Source organism: Leiobunum rupestre, chromosome 10, assembly GCF_980474605.1.
Source record: "Leiobunum rupestre chromosome 10, qqLeiRupe1.1.hap1, whole genome shotgun sequence".
Taxonomy (NCBI): Eukaryota; Metazoa; Arthropoda; class Arachnida; order Opiliones; family Sclerosomatidae; genus Leiobunum; species Leiobunum rupestre.
In genome coordinates, this window is record NC_143393.1 from 46413243 (window position 1) to 46426569 (window position 13327).

The window sequence follows — 13327 nt, forward strand, 5'->3', positions numbered from 1 at the left end:
GAGTAACCCTATGACGTCTTATTACTCCGAGAATAGTTTGCGTCAAGGTTAAAACTTTTTCCCCAAAATGGCCTCCTTTAGCTATTTTAGTAGATAAATTCTAGATAAGCAGATAATTTTACCAGTTTACTCCCTTTACATGGATTTTTGAGGCGGAGTAAAAAGTGTAGCCCCAACTCTTCTGAACTATTCGTCAAGGTCAGAAAGATTCCCTCGGCCCCAACAAGCGAATAGTTTAATTCCAGAATAAGTAAAAAGTATCCACCTGTTGAAGCGCTTATACCACTAGTATAAGGCGCAATGTAATTTTGGGTCCCATTTTGTTTCTTCACTACATCCAGTGGTGAAAATGGGGGCCCTAAAAAATGTGGGCCCGCTATGTTATTTTTTCGTTAAATTTTGCTCAACCAATTAAAAATTTATTATTTTGCTGTATCACCTAGTGACGATAATTGATAAAAAAATTCAAAACATCGAAATTTAAAATTTTATAGTTTTATGGAGAAAATGGCCTGATGAAAATTTAATTACCCTGTTTATTAATTTATTTATAATTTGTAAAAGCTGCGTTAATAATATTACACGATTATAATATATAATTTAAAATTAACTCTTTTGGTACAGCACCTATTGTCGACGACGTTTTAAAAAATTCACAAATTTATCCCCCAAAATTAATAATAAAAATTTTAATTTTTTGTAATTTGTGCGAATAAATGGCCGGATGCAAACTGAAATACGCTGTACATTAATTTATTAATAATTTACAAATTGTAAAGCTGCGTTAATAATATTTCATGTGTAAATTTTAATTAATTATAATTCATAATTTTAAATTCAAAATTTATCCCTCAAAATTGTTAAAGTTTAAAAATTAAAAAAAAAATTGCAAATGAACATACACTGTATATTAATTTAATACTATTTTAGAATTTATAAAGAAAATAATTAATAATTTAATTAATAATTCATAATTTGTATAATCGTTTATAAAATACGTGACAAAGATTTGACATTACCTGTTTGAAAATAAGCGCGTTCCTTTGGCGAAACTGTCCACTTCAAGAAACTTGTAAATAACTTTCTCTTCTTCAGTCGAGCGTGGCTTCTTTGCCAAAACTTGAACGCGTAATGAAATAGGTCATTTCGTAAAACACGAGTTTTTGAGAGAGTTGAACACGCGAGCAAACGTCCAATTTCCTCGAGTATGAACTGGCCGTTCTGTCTCAAGGTGAAGGTGAGAGTAGAACAGCGGTTTTCAGCCTTAATTCAGTTCATTGACCAGAGATATTACAACTTTCTATTTGAGGGAAGTTAAACTAGAACTCGCACGAGCTCATTTTCATCAGAAAAAAAAGTATAAACAAACTTAATAAGAAGAAATTCGGGGACTAGTAAGTTATTACTGCCCTACGTTTCAGAAACGCGTTATCGACCATTTTTGACTTTTTGAGTTTGAATGCTCCTCATACTAATTTTAGGGCGCTGATTCTAAATTTGAAGTCCGTTATTTTTCTATCTGGTCAAGTTTCCGAGATGTGAAAATGCCAAAACGCATTAAAATCAAAAAGTTTCGAAAATACTCCACAGAAACACATTAACAACCGTCGGAAATTTGCAGAAAGGCGTTATTAACCAATAAGTGTCTTCAATTCGTATAATTTCGTCTGCTCTAATTTCTTCAGCCATATTCCTAGGGTAACCGTCACAATGGCCGTTACTCAGTATTATTATACCACATAAATCGTTTCTGCCAAGAGTTTTCGCCAAATATAAACGTACAAAACGCATTATGTCAAATTATTCTGAGATTTACTTAAGTTTGGCAATAGTCGTGGTCATATTTAGATTGCGGCCTAAAAGAAACCCCTAACGTCTAGTTTTCAGTTCAGCGGCTACGATCGGAAAAAATCCCGGTGGGTGGGCCTAGGCCATTTTTTTTATTTAAATATTTATATACTTGAAACTAAATCAAGAAAATGTTCAGCTCGAAATATTTAATACAATATTTATTTAAAAAAAGTGTTCTTTCTAATACCTCATACGTACATGGATCAAGGCTAGATTATTAAGCGTTTCTTGGTATTTTAGGTTATCTAGATAATTTTGTGAAACAGGATACACGACTACGCGATTTTGTGTTTTGACGAATCTATCGAAATCAATTTTATGTTTATTTCATCTTAAGGTTACCTTCATCTTCAATATCAAAATAACTGTAAAAAGAGTGAATTCGGACAGTGATATTAGACATTTTTCCTGATTGTTATTATTCTCAATTTTATTTATGTGGGGGCTCTGCCCTCGTATGTTTTTCATTGTGAGGGCTCGAGCGCCAGGGCCCCCACGGAATCGCCGCCACTGTTTTAGTGACATAAATACTGAATTATTGGTATTTTTCATAAGAAAAAAAAAATCGATTAATCTCGAAATGCCATTTTTGGAGATAATGCGTTTCTGAAACGTGGGGCAGAACAATTTACTGTATTTCTAGATAATAATAATAATAATCAGCTAGGCTAATGGGTCTCGAACCCTTTGTCGGGCAGATTGAAGAACTTTCATAAACATGTACAAATTTTAAATTTATAATGCATACATTTCTGATATTTAAATATATTTATATTACCAATTAGTTTAAATGATTATACGCGTACTGCCTACAGGCTTTATTGTAAACTGTTTAATCTATAATAACAAGTATATTAAAATCATAATTTACTTGGAATAAAAGTTACTTTCCAATATTTTCCCTTTCAAAGCCAGATTGTAGAAAGTTTATCATTTTTATTTCCTTAAAAATACCGGCTTTGAACGAATCCCCCCATCGACACAATCTCTGTAACCTAAATTTGTTAAAACGTATTTTAAACAATTATACTCGTGTCGGCGTAAATACTGTTTGGGTCAATGTTCTTTTGGGTTTTTGACCTTGAATTTGACACATTTTTAAGATCATTTGCTCTTCCCATATCCAAGATCGTTTCATTCTGTTCTCAGGATGAGAAGACACTACGTGGGAAACTGACCATTTACAGGTATGAGTTCACGCATTTATTACTACCATAACTTTATAATTATAATGCAACATAAGTGAGCCAACAACATAAGTGTGCCCTTTCCCTATTTTCCGTTTGAAAATCATTTCAGGAATAACCATGGGTTTTGGTACAATTTATTCTAAGCTATTAAAGCAACTGTCGGCTCTACCATTACCACCTGTATTATGAAAAGGCCCCCGTTATTAGAGATGGCCATGAATCTATCCGATTTTCGAAAACAAAGTGACTTTACTGGATAGCATGCTGCCATCTATTTATAGCAAAGGAAGCTAAAATTTAAAATAGTCAAATGATACCGTCGTTCAGTAAGCCATTGTAGAGTATTATATTTAGACCTCTTATACTCTATTTATTGGACTTCCACTTAAATTATATATCTCACATAAAATAGATTGTTTAAAATTACTGTCATTGATCAATTTACAAACGAGCCAATCAACGCGAGGAGTACCTATAAGTACCCGCCTTTTGGGTCAAAATGTAGCTCAACTATCTTGTTTTTATTTCGACGGTAGCGACATCTGTCTAAAAAGAGCTACTTCACGTCGAGCCGACACTTGCTTTAAGCCTAAATTAGACGCTAACATAAATTACAATTGCTTCCAGGCCTGGGAAGGTTCAATGGTGTTTTGAAGTTGGGTGTAGGAAAAAAGTCGAACATTTCGTGACAGTCTCACCGAGTTCCACAATACTTTTCACCTTTTCAGCAGCAAAAATTGTCCCCTTTTAACCAGGTAGTTTTTTTTTGACATATTTAATTAAGGCTTAGCAAAATCACGAAGTTCTGTTTACAGGTGAAAAGTTTCCCTTATTTCAACAAGCACTATATAAACAATACCTTTCGGGTCCTGGATCTCGGAAATATTACTTGTTGGCGACTTCCTGGGAGGATGATTTATTTAAGCGTCTATTAATAATTTTAATTTTAATTTAACGAGCTAAATTTATATTTAAAAAGGCATTTGGTCAAGCCTAAATTATTTCTGGGGTATAACGATAAATTTACTTAGATGGCGCCACGTGCTCCATGAAATAGTTTATTGTCATTGTGAACGCCAGAATTGGAAATAACGGTGGTCAGGTGGTCAAAGACCAGTTAATTAATTATTCAAAATTTGGGGGGTCACTGGTCACCGTGTCCAGTTTATTAATTCGAAATAATAACAAAAAAACAGAAGGGGACCAATTTAATAATTCCAAATAATAGGAGATGACCTATTAATTCAAGGTTTATATCAATTTTGATTTCCTTATTCACTGGATTTCTATGTACAGCGACTCCACTTTCTACCGCCCATAGAAATCTCATAGGTAACTAGAATGCTGCCGTGTAACTGGCAAATGGGCCAAACGCCGTGGCAGACGATAGCCAGATCTCAGCCAATCAGAGCCCAAAGAGTGGTTCTGCCAAGAATTTAATGTCACCTATCTCCCGCTATAGTAGCGGATCCAAGGAGGATTATTATCCTCCTTGGTGGAACCACTCTACGGCCTCTCATTGGCTGAAGGTTCCAGGCGAACTGACGTCAAGCTCGGCCGTAGGCGGCAGCATTCTAGTTACCTATGAGATTTCTATGCTACCGCCACGGGCGCACGTCGAGGTTTTATGTAGAGTCCCTTCGCTCGCATCCCTCAAACGAGTGGAACTGTCTAACCCCCCTCTGGCCTCAAACCCTCAATCCTCTAGTCAAGCTTTCCACCGAGTACGGTAGGCTACCCTGGCTACGCGGTAGCGGACCGGGGACTCTGGAGTTACGGGGCCTAGAGAAAGAGAGATAATACGGTAAATTACGAGGGTCGTCTAGGCTATGGTGGTAGTCTTAGGTGAGATAGTACTATATTGTACTATTCTTGTGATACTCGTAAAATAAAGTTAACTATTTTGAATACGTGTAAAGTTAATGTTACCAACATAATCTAACTTCTAAACATGTAGTATAAGTTTTATTAGGTTTATAAAATGACATAGGAACATTTTATATGAGACCAGTTTAATCATTCATAAGCTAGGTAGTCACTGGTCATAATGACCAGTTTAATAATTCAAATGCTAGGGGGTCACTGGTCATAAGGACCAGTTTTAAAAAACACCTTATTTCCAAGGCTGGTGAGCGCGTGTTTTTAAGTCACGTAATTTTCACGCTAGAGACTCTTATACTTTTGGGTATGACGCCAATACTACGTCACTCCACACAGTGTCTTAGTCAGAAATTAGTCAAGGGCCTCTGGCTTTCGGGCTAAAATTATATACTTCTGCTACTACGTGAGCACAGTAGCCAACCATTTAGAACAGCTACCAATCGAGATCACCAATTATATTTGTCCAATTAGGTAGCTCGTGTGAAATATGGTTTTAATAGTCCATCTGTTGCCATAACAAGAATATAGCGCATGTTATATTTTCAGATTTGTTGAAAAAGTAAATATCCTGAAAGTAAAATGTTGTGCCGTATTTCCGGTGATGTCCTCGTGACGACGGTGATAGTATTTCTCGTGACATCGCAATTGTTTGATGACGTCAGTTGCGGAACCATCGGTGGCTATAATATCGGATATCCTTTTGGGATCAGTATCAAATATAAACCCAAGCTTTACCACCTCGACCTGGCCAAAGATTACAGTCCTTTAATTGCGTTGATGCTTTTAAACGCTGTCAGAGTGAGTCATTTTTGCATTTTAGGACACCAATTACCCTTCCAACGTGAATAAAAAGACTTTTTTGGATACCGCTTCTACCCCTCGTGACAAAGAGTGGCAATAGCAAAGGCTACGTTAACTAGATTTAAAATGACCGGTTGGGCTCGGTTAAAGTTGACGGAGCCTAAAGGCTGGTTTTCACTAGAGCAAAAACGCTACGATGGTGAACGTCGACGCGAAAAATTCTTGTTAGGCCTAATGCAATATTTTTGCGTCGACTCTCACCGTTGTGGCGTTTTTGCCCTTGTGAAAAACAGCCTTTAGAGGAAGATGGAACTCCGATGTTTAAAACCCCAAATTTCGGTGCGCGTCATTTAAATAGATCTTTAGGTAAAATCATCTCCATCTGTCTTGCCCCCCGCCGAACACTGCTGCCAGAACTTTGATGACAGCTTAGGCAGTATAACGAAAAACATGTTGTAAGTCCAGTCGCGGTAGCACAAACTCTATATTGGACTTTTATGGGGATTTTATGGAAGCAACTATTAAGAAACGCGTCGAGGGGATTTTATGGAAGCAACTATTAAGAAACGCGTCGAGGGTATTTTATGGAAGCAACTATTAAGAACCGCGTCGAGGCGTTTTTGGTTATTGAGTGAGATCTGAAATATGGATTATGATCACCAATATTCCAAGCCCAATCGGCGTGCGCCGACTTTTTTGTCGGCGGCGGCGCTGAACCGAAATTTAACTGCGGCGTCGGCGTGGCGCGGCGTTTATATGAAATTTCGTAAAAAATAAACTGCATTTTATTTGCACTATCAAATTAATAATTGAAATGTGATAAAGAAAGAACTCCTTTTTTGTTAAAGCTGCAAAGAGACTGATATCAACGGAAGATCTGGTAGCCCTGTTAAAAAATATTATACACCTTCGGCGGCGCCAAAGATAATATACGTACCCTAGATTCGAAATCTCGGCGTTTCTCGATAGCCCGTTTTCTCGTGAGGCTTTTACTGAGTTCGCGCCGGAAGTCGGAAAAATCGGGCTCCATATCAGGGTGAGAAATAAGGAATTTCAATATATAACCAAAAATTATATTACTCACCTTTAGTTTTCTTTCGTTTAAAAACGTTTTTAGAGCTACAGGCATGATCCATTATTGTTTTAAAACAATATAACGCAAAAATATCTGGTATCTTGAAAACCGCGAGTCAAAAACCACGGCGCAATTTTCACTAAAACTTTACGTTTTAACTGTATGTCGGTAGCCCTGACAGCTCGATGGAGGCAGTTTTTTCCGACTTCCGCCGGGAACTCAGTAAGAGCCTGCGTTACGTGCAAGGAGCTTGATTTCCAATCTAGGGTACGTAGTTATATTATCTTTGGCGGCGCGAAAAAAAACGACTGGCGTCGGCGGTCGTGAGAGGTGGTAGAAATGAGCTCAGTTACTTTTGGAGTCGGCGAGGCTGGCAGCTATGCCATCCTAGTTTACTACCCCCAACTTCCAAAACCCTTCCGAGGCCCCGAACCATTGCAAGGGCGTTATTCCTATTTCCCTCAAGCGGCGGTTTTCTGAAGCTTTCGTGTGGAACATGGTGAAGCAGACGCTATTTTAACAGGGTTGCCATGCATTTTTCGTTCTAAATTATTTATTTCGCATCGAAAATGTATGGCAACCATGTTTTCCAGCGACGTATTAACAGGGTTGCCATACATTTTCGATGTGAAATAAAGATAATAGAACGAAACATGCATGGCAACCCTGTTAAAATTGCGGCTGCTTCACTTCTATCGTTCGATATTAACTGGGTGAGTTTGTAGGTGGCCGTGAAGCATTCTGGATGGATTCCTCTAGGTCGACGCGTCGAAAACAGAGAGCTGGGCTTTCTGAGACACTTGGACGCCAGTCACCATGTCCGCCATTGAAACATTAGCCAATTGACAAAACTCGTTATTGTCACGTTTCACTTCGGTTGTTTCCAAAGATTTTGTGTCATATTTAGAGTGTGTAAATGTGTTTTCGTATTTTAGCCAAAATTTGTGTTGTTTTTGTGTAATCTTTTGTTTAAAATAGAACATGTATGTCCCATTTTGTGTCTATCGTGTTTATTAATTCCTAGCACACCTTGAAATCTTAACGCGTTCATTTTCTCTAATGGTGCGAGGTTTACCCAAGTGCCCAAAATTGAGGAGTTGACAGCACGATATAATTTTAGACTGATATATAATTTTTCTTTCTATCGGCTGATCGCTTCCAGAAAACTGCACCGTCAAGTAGTTATTTTTTTTTACTATTTTAAGATCGGAGATAAAATATTTTCAGATAAATAACGCGTTTTTTAAAATCTTCAATAGGCGCTTCAATAAATCATCCTCCAAGGAAATTGCCAAGAAGTATTATTTCCGAGAGCCAGGACCCGCAAGGTATTGTTTATATAGTGCTTGTTCAAATAATGGAAACTTTTCACCTGTAAACAGAACTTCGTGTTTTTTCCCAGCCTTAATATGTCAAAAAATCTACCTGGTTAAAAGGGAATGCTTGTTGCTGCTGTAAAGGTGAACAATTTCCATTATTTTAACAAGCACTATAGAAAGAGTGACTTGCGGGTCCTGGCTCTCGGAAATATTACTTCTTGGAGATTTCGTTGGAGGATGATTTATTGAAGCGTCTATTGGTATTAAATTCAAATACCACAATACGATGCATGTAGCGTGGAGTTGATGAGGGGTAACTGAAAATATATCAGAAGAGAGAGGTTTTTGGCGTTAGTTACAGCTAGGAGCAACAAACACAAGGAGCCTTTACGCTGAACGTTTTACGGGCGGGGGGAAGACAATTTCCGAATTTTCCCCTTCCAACGGCAGCAGGTGCTAAAGCGTCTAGCCAATGAAAAATGTACACAAGACAAGTTGGCAAGCCAAAATATACCTCTCCTCGGAAGAATGGTCCCTAGTGGTATTAATTTCTCGACACGACCCCCAAAGATATCTCCGCAATTCAGAGTTATTTACGACAAACGTATTCTCGGTTCAAACCCTGCCCGGTATAAAATTTTAATTTTAATTTAAATAATTGAGACGAAACAATCGAGCTTAATTTATTCAGAATATTATAAATTAAGTAGTTACAACAGCGAGTTAGACTTACTAAAACAATGCACAATTGAATTTAACCTTTTTTACAGTACATGTTTATCAGTTGAATATAATACTAAGCAAATTTTAATGAAAGAAATATCTACAGATGGTATTTGTATTTTTCTCGCTTACGAAATACTTGCCGCATCTTTAACGCTCATTTTATTTCAACGCTCGTAGACTTCCAGTTGACGTTGTGACACATACCGCATGAAAAAGACCAATGCCGTCCAATTTCCAATATCATATAATGACTCGCACACCCAGGAAATCATTGACTGCGTTAGAAATCGTAGATATCCAAATATCCACACCAAATATATTTACAAGAAGCAAAAACCTTACCATCAACAAAGCACAGAGAGCCACTTGACTAACCGCCAGCTCTTAAAGCAATTAACGTTAAATTATCTCCTTTGAATTAACACAACTATATATAGGTCGTTAAGAATACCCGTAAATAAATAATAAACAAGTTGGCAAGCCAAAATATACCTCTCCTCGGAAGATTTGTCCCTAGTGGTATTAATTTATCGAGATAACCCTTAAAGATATATCTCCGCAATTTAGAGTTATTTGTTAAAAATATTAACCCATTTCTATCCCGCCCGGTATAAAATTTTAATTATAATTAAAATAATTGAGACGAAACGACCAATTTTAATTTATTCAGAATATCATAAGTTAAGTAGTTACAACAGTAAGTTAGACGTACTATAACAATGCACAATTGAATTAAACCCTTTTACAGAACAAGTTTATCAGTTAAATATAATACGAAGCAAATTTTAATGAAAGAAATATCTACAGAGGCTTTTTGGAATTACTCTCTTACGAAATACTTGCCGCATCTTTAACGCTCATTTTATTTCAACACTCGCCCTTGATGAAGATACCGTAGATATCTGGTAGTGGACGACTCGTTCACTTCCTGTTGACGTTGTGACGCATACCACATGAAAAAGACCAATGCCGTCCAATTTCCAATATCATATAATGACTCGCACACCCAAGAAATCATTGACTGCGTTAGAAATCGTAGATATCCAAATATCCACACCAAATGTATTTACAAAAAGCAAAAACCTTACCATCAACAAAGCACAGAGAGCCACTTGACGAACCGCCAGCTCTTAAAGCAATTAACGTTAAATTATCTCCTTTGAATTAACAGAACTATATATAGGTCGTTAAAAAAGTGGACCACCCACAGGGTCTACCCTTTAACCCTCTAATCTCGGCTGACTGCGCTAAAACAAGATTTAACCTTTAAAAAATACCAGATTAGGCCTTCATAAATTCATTAATAAAAAAAGACTTTATTACCTATTATGCTTACGATGCCTGTCTTAATTTCAGTGGATCTAAGGAGCTATCGGTGGTTCTGTGGTAGAGCGCTCGACTGCCAAGCCGAATGGTCTGGGTTCGAAACCTGGGTGGCGCATTTATTTTTAATCAATAGAGAAACGCTAAAGTAGAATTTCTTCGATGCAATAATTTCAATTTCAATTCTATTTCAATTAAACCAAAATTTCGTACTCTATTAAATACGCTTCCGATAAAGCTGAAGGTCTAATTTTCAATAAGGCGTAACAAGTGTCGGTGGTTCTGTGGTAGAACGTCCGCCTGTCAATCAGGAGGTCTCGGGTTCAAATCCCGCCCGATGCGATCGCAAATTGATACTAAGACGAATACCGTGTACAACTGGTGGAAACCCTGCCATTGAACGTTGAGAGGTAGCTTTACACTCAGCACTCGGTCCGTCCCAAAGTCATTAAGAAGAAGTTGGAGAGAAAACGCCCATATAAACACAACAGACTCAACATGCACATCCATCAGAACACAAACACAACAAATTCAACACTCACAACCTACGCATAAACATTACAAAAACGTAATACACCAAACCGTCACGACGGTGAGCGAAAAAACACCATCCAAACCAAACCGCAAATGCATCCGTTAACGCTCACCGTCGCACGGTGGTTTTGCCAACCCTTTGAGAAACTGCGTACGCAGTGATTACACTTTGCACCGAAAATGCGAACGCGTTCGCAGTCCTGACAGACAGACACACCCACAGACCCACCCACAGACCCACCCACAGACCCACCCACCCACAGACCCACCCACAGACAGACACGGTCGTTGTATAACCCCTCCTAGGGGACTTTGTCCCCTCGGAGAGGTAATAACCCCTCCTAGGGGACTTTGTCCCCTCGGAGAGGTAAAAACTAACAAAGTGGACCACCCACAGGGTCTACCCTTTAACCCTCTTATCTCGGCTGACTGCGCTAAAACAAGATTTAACCTTTAAAATTTCATTCGTAAAAAAACCAGATTAGGCTTTCATAAATTCATTAATAAAAAAAGACTTTATTACCTATTATGCTTACGATGCGTGTCTTAATTTCAGTGAACCTAAGGAGCTATCGGTGGTTCTGTGGTAGAGCGCGAATGGTCTGGGTTCGAAACCTGGGTGGCGCATTTGTTTTTAATCAATAGAGAAACGCTAAATTAGAATTTCTTCGATGCAATAATTTCAATTCTATTTCAATTAAACCAAAATTTCGTACTCTATTAAATACGCTTCCGATTAAGCTGAAGGTCTAATTTTCAATAAGGCGTAACAAGTGTCGGTGGTTCTGTGGTAGAACGTCCGCCTGTCAATCAGGAGGTCTCGGGTTCGAAAATGCGAACGCGTTCGCAGTCCTGACAGACAGACACACCCACAGACCCACCCACAGACCCACCCACCTTAGCAAATTGATACTAAGGCGAATACCGTGTACAACTGGTGGAAACCCTGCCATTGGACGTTGAGAGGTAGCATTACACTCAGCACTCGGTCCGTCCCAAAGTCATTAAGAAGAAGTTGGAGAGAAAACGCTCACATAAACACAACAGACTCAACATGCACAACCATCAGAACACAAATACAACAAATTCAACACTCACAACCTACGTATAAACACTACAAAAACGTAAAACACCAAACCGTCACGACGGTGAGTGAAAAAACACCATCCAAACCAAAACGCAAATGAATCCGCTAACGCTCACCGTCACACGGTGGTTTTGCCAACCCTTCGAGAAACTGCGAACGCAGAGATCTCGAGAAACTGCGTACGCAGTGCTTACACTTTGCACCGAAAATGCGAACGCGTTCGCAGGCCTGACAGACCCACAGACAGACACGGTGGTTGTATAACCCCTCCTAGGAGAGGTAAAAATCCACGACTTCTGAAGGGTTGCGTTCTCCTTGTGTGGGATGCTGTGTTTGTTGCTCCTAGGTTACAGTAAAAAGATGTTTTTATTATAGAAATGTATGTAGATTTCCAAGCCTAAAATCGTGAAAAAGCCCTAAAATGGACAAATCATCGAAAATAGCCAACTTATTGGGCTCCGATTTAAAAAATTCAATTGCAGCACCGAGTATTCCATACTGGTAGTCGATAGATGTATGATTTACCATTTTACCACAAGCAGTTCGACAGTAATCTTCAGAACTGCGGCAGAGGCGTAGGCATACTCTACACAATACGCCAAAATAATACACACAAATCTTCATTGGGATGGTGTCTAACAATTAAAGTGTTTCAGAGCAGAAAGATCTACTTCATAATTTTCAATTTCATACTGAACGATTTCGTAATTTTTAAATGATTCGACTATTAGTTTTAGTTTTTCGTAACAAATTTATTATATTTATACCATATTAGTTAACAAAATACCTTAAGTTTCATTTCCATCTAATAACGAACGTTTGTGTTTTATAGAAAATCTGCCGTTTCTTTTGAGATAAATCCGGTGGAGACGTTCATAACATTGTTGAAAATTAAGCTCTTTTTCGTAATTTTGCCAACCGGGTATCAAAGTAAATAGGAAAATCACTAAATGAAATATTTCGATTCTTTCAAAACGTCTTTTTAAAAATCAGCGGGAACCTGTGAGGGTACATTTTTCAGACCAGTTACAACGGGTGGGGGACAGGAGTACAATGTACCCCTCTTCAAATTGGAAAGAGGCTTAGTTTTTATTACGTTTAAGGGGGCGCCAAGTTCAATGTTCAAATTGTACCCCTCTTAATCCAAAACGTTCCTACGCGCCTGCCAGCTAGGAGCAACAAACACAAGGAGAATGCAGCCAGCCTTTAAACACGCTAACGCCGTGTTGTGTACAAATTTCATTGGACTAGCCTTTACGCTGAACGTTTTACGGAAAGGGGGAAGACCATTTCCGAATTTTCCCCTTCCGACGGCAGCAGGTGCTAAAGCGTCTAACCAATGAAAAATGTACACGAGAAAATGCACGACTTTTGACGGGTTGCGTTCATCTTGTGTGTGGTGCTGTGTTTGTTGCTCCTAGATGGCATTGCTTAGATGCTTTAGTGCCTGCTGTCGTCGGAAGGGTAACATTAGGAAATGGTCTTCCCCCTTTCCGTAAAACGTTCAGCGTAAAGGCTCGTCCAATGAAGTTTGTACACA

General features: G+C 38.3%; 1 protein-coding gene across 2 annotated transcripts; it reads left to right on the plus strand.

Annotated features, from left to right (window-relative positions):
* Window positions 1-2827: 2827 nt before the first annotated feature.
* LOC149926051 (uncharacterized) lies at window positions 2828-7743 on the plus strand. 2 transcript variants are annotated; one of them, XM_090160234.1, is made up of 4 exons: window positions 2828-3038; window positions 3669-3796; window positions 5469-5720; window positions 7524-7743. In XM_090160234.1, the coding sequence occupies exons 3-4, from the start codon at window positions 5502-5504 to the stop codon at window positions 7626-7628; spliced, it is 324 nt and encodes a 107-aa protein (XP_090016360.1). In that variant the 5' UTR covers window positions 2828-3038; window positions 3669-3796; window positions 5469-5501; the 3' UTR covers window positions 7629-7743. The 2 variants fall into 2 exon arrangements, with proteins under 2 accessions (XP_090016360.1, XP_090016361.1); XM_090160235.1 differs by lacking the exon at window positions 3669-3796.
* The last annotated feature ends 5584 nt before the right edge of the window (window positions 7744-13327 follow it).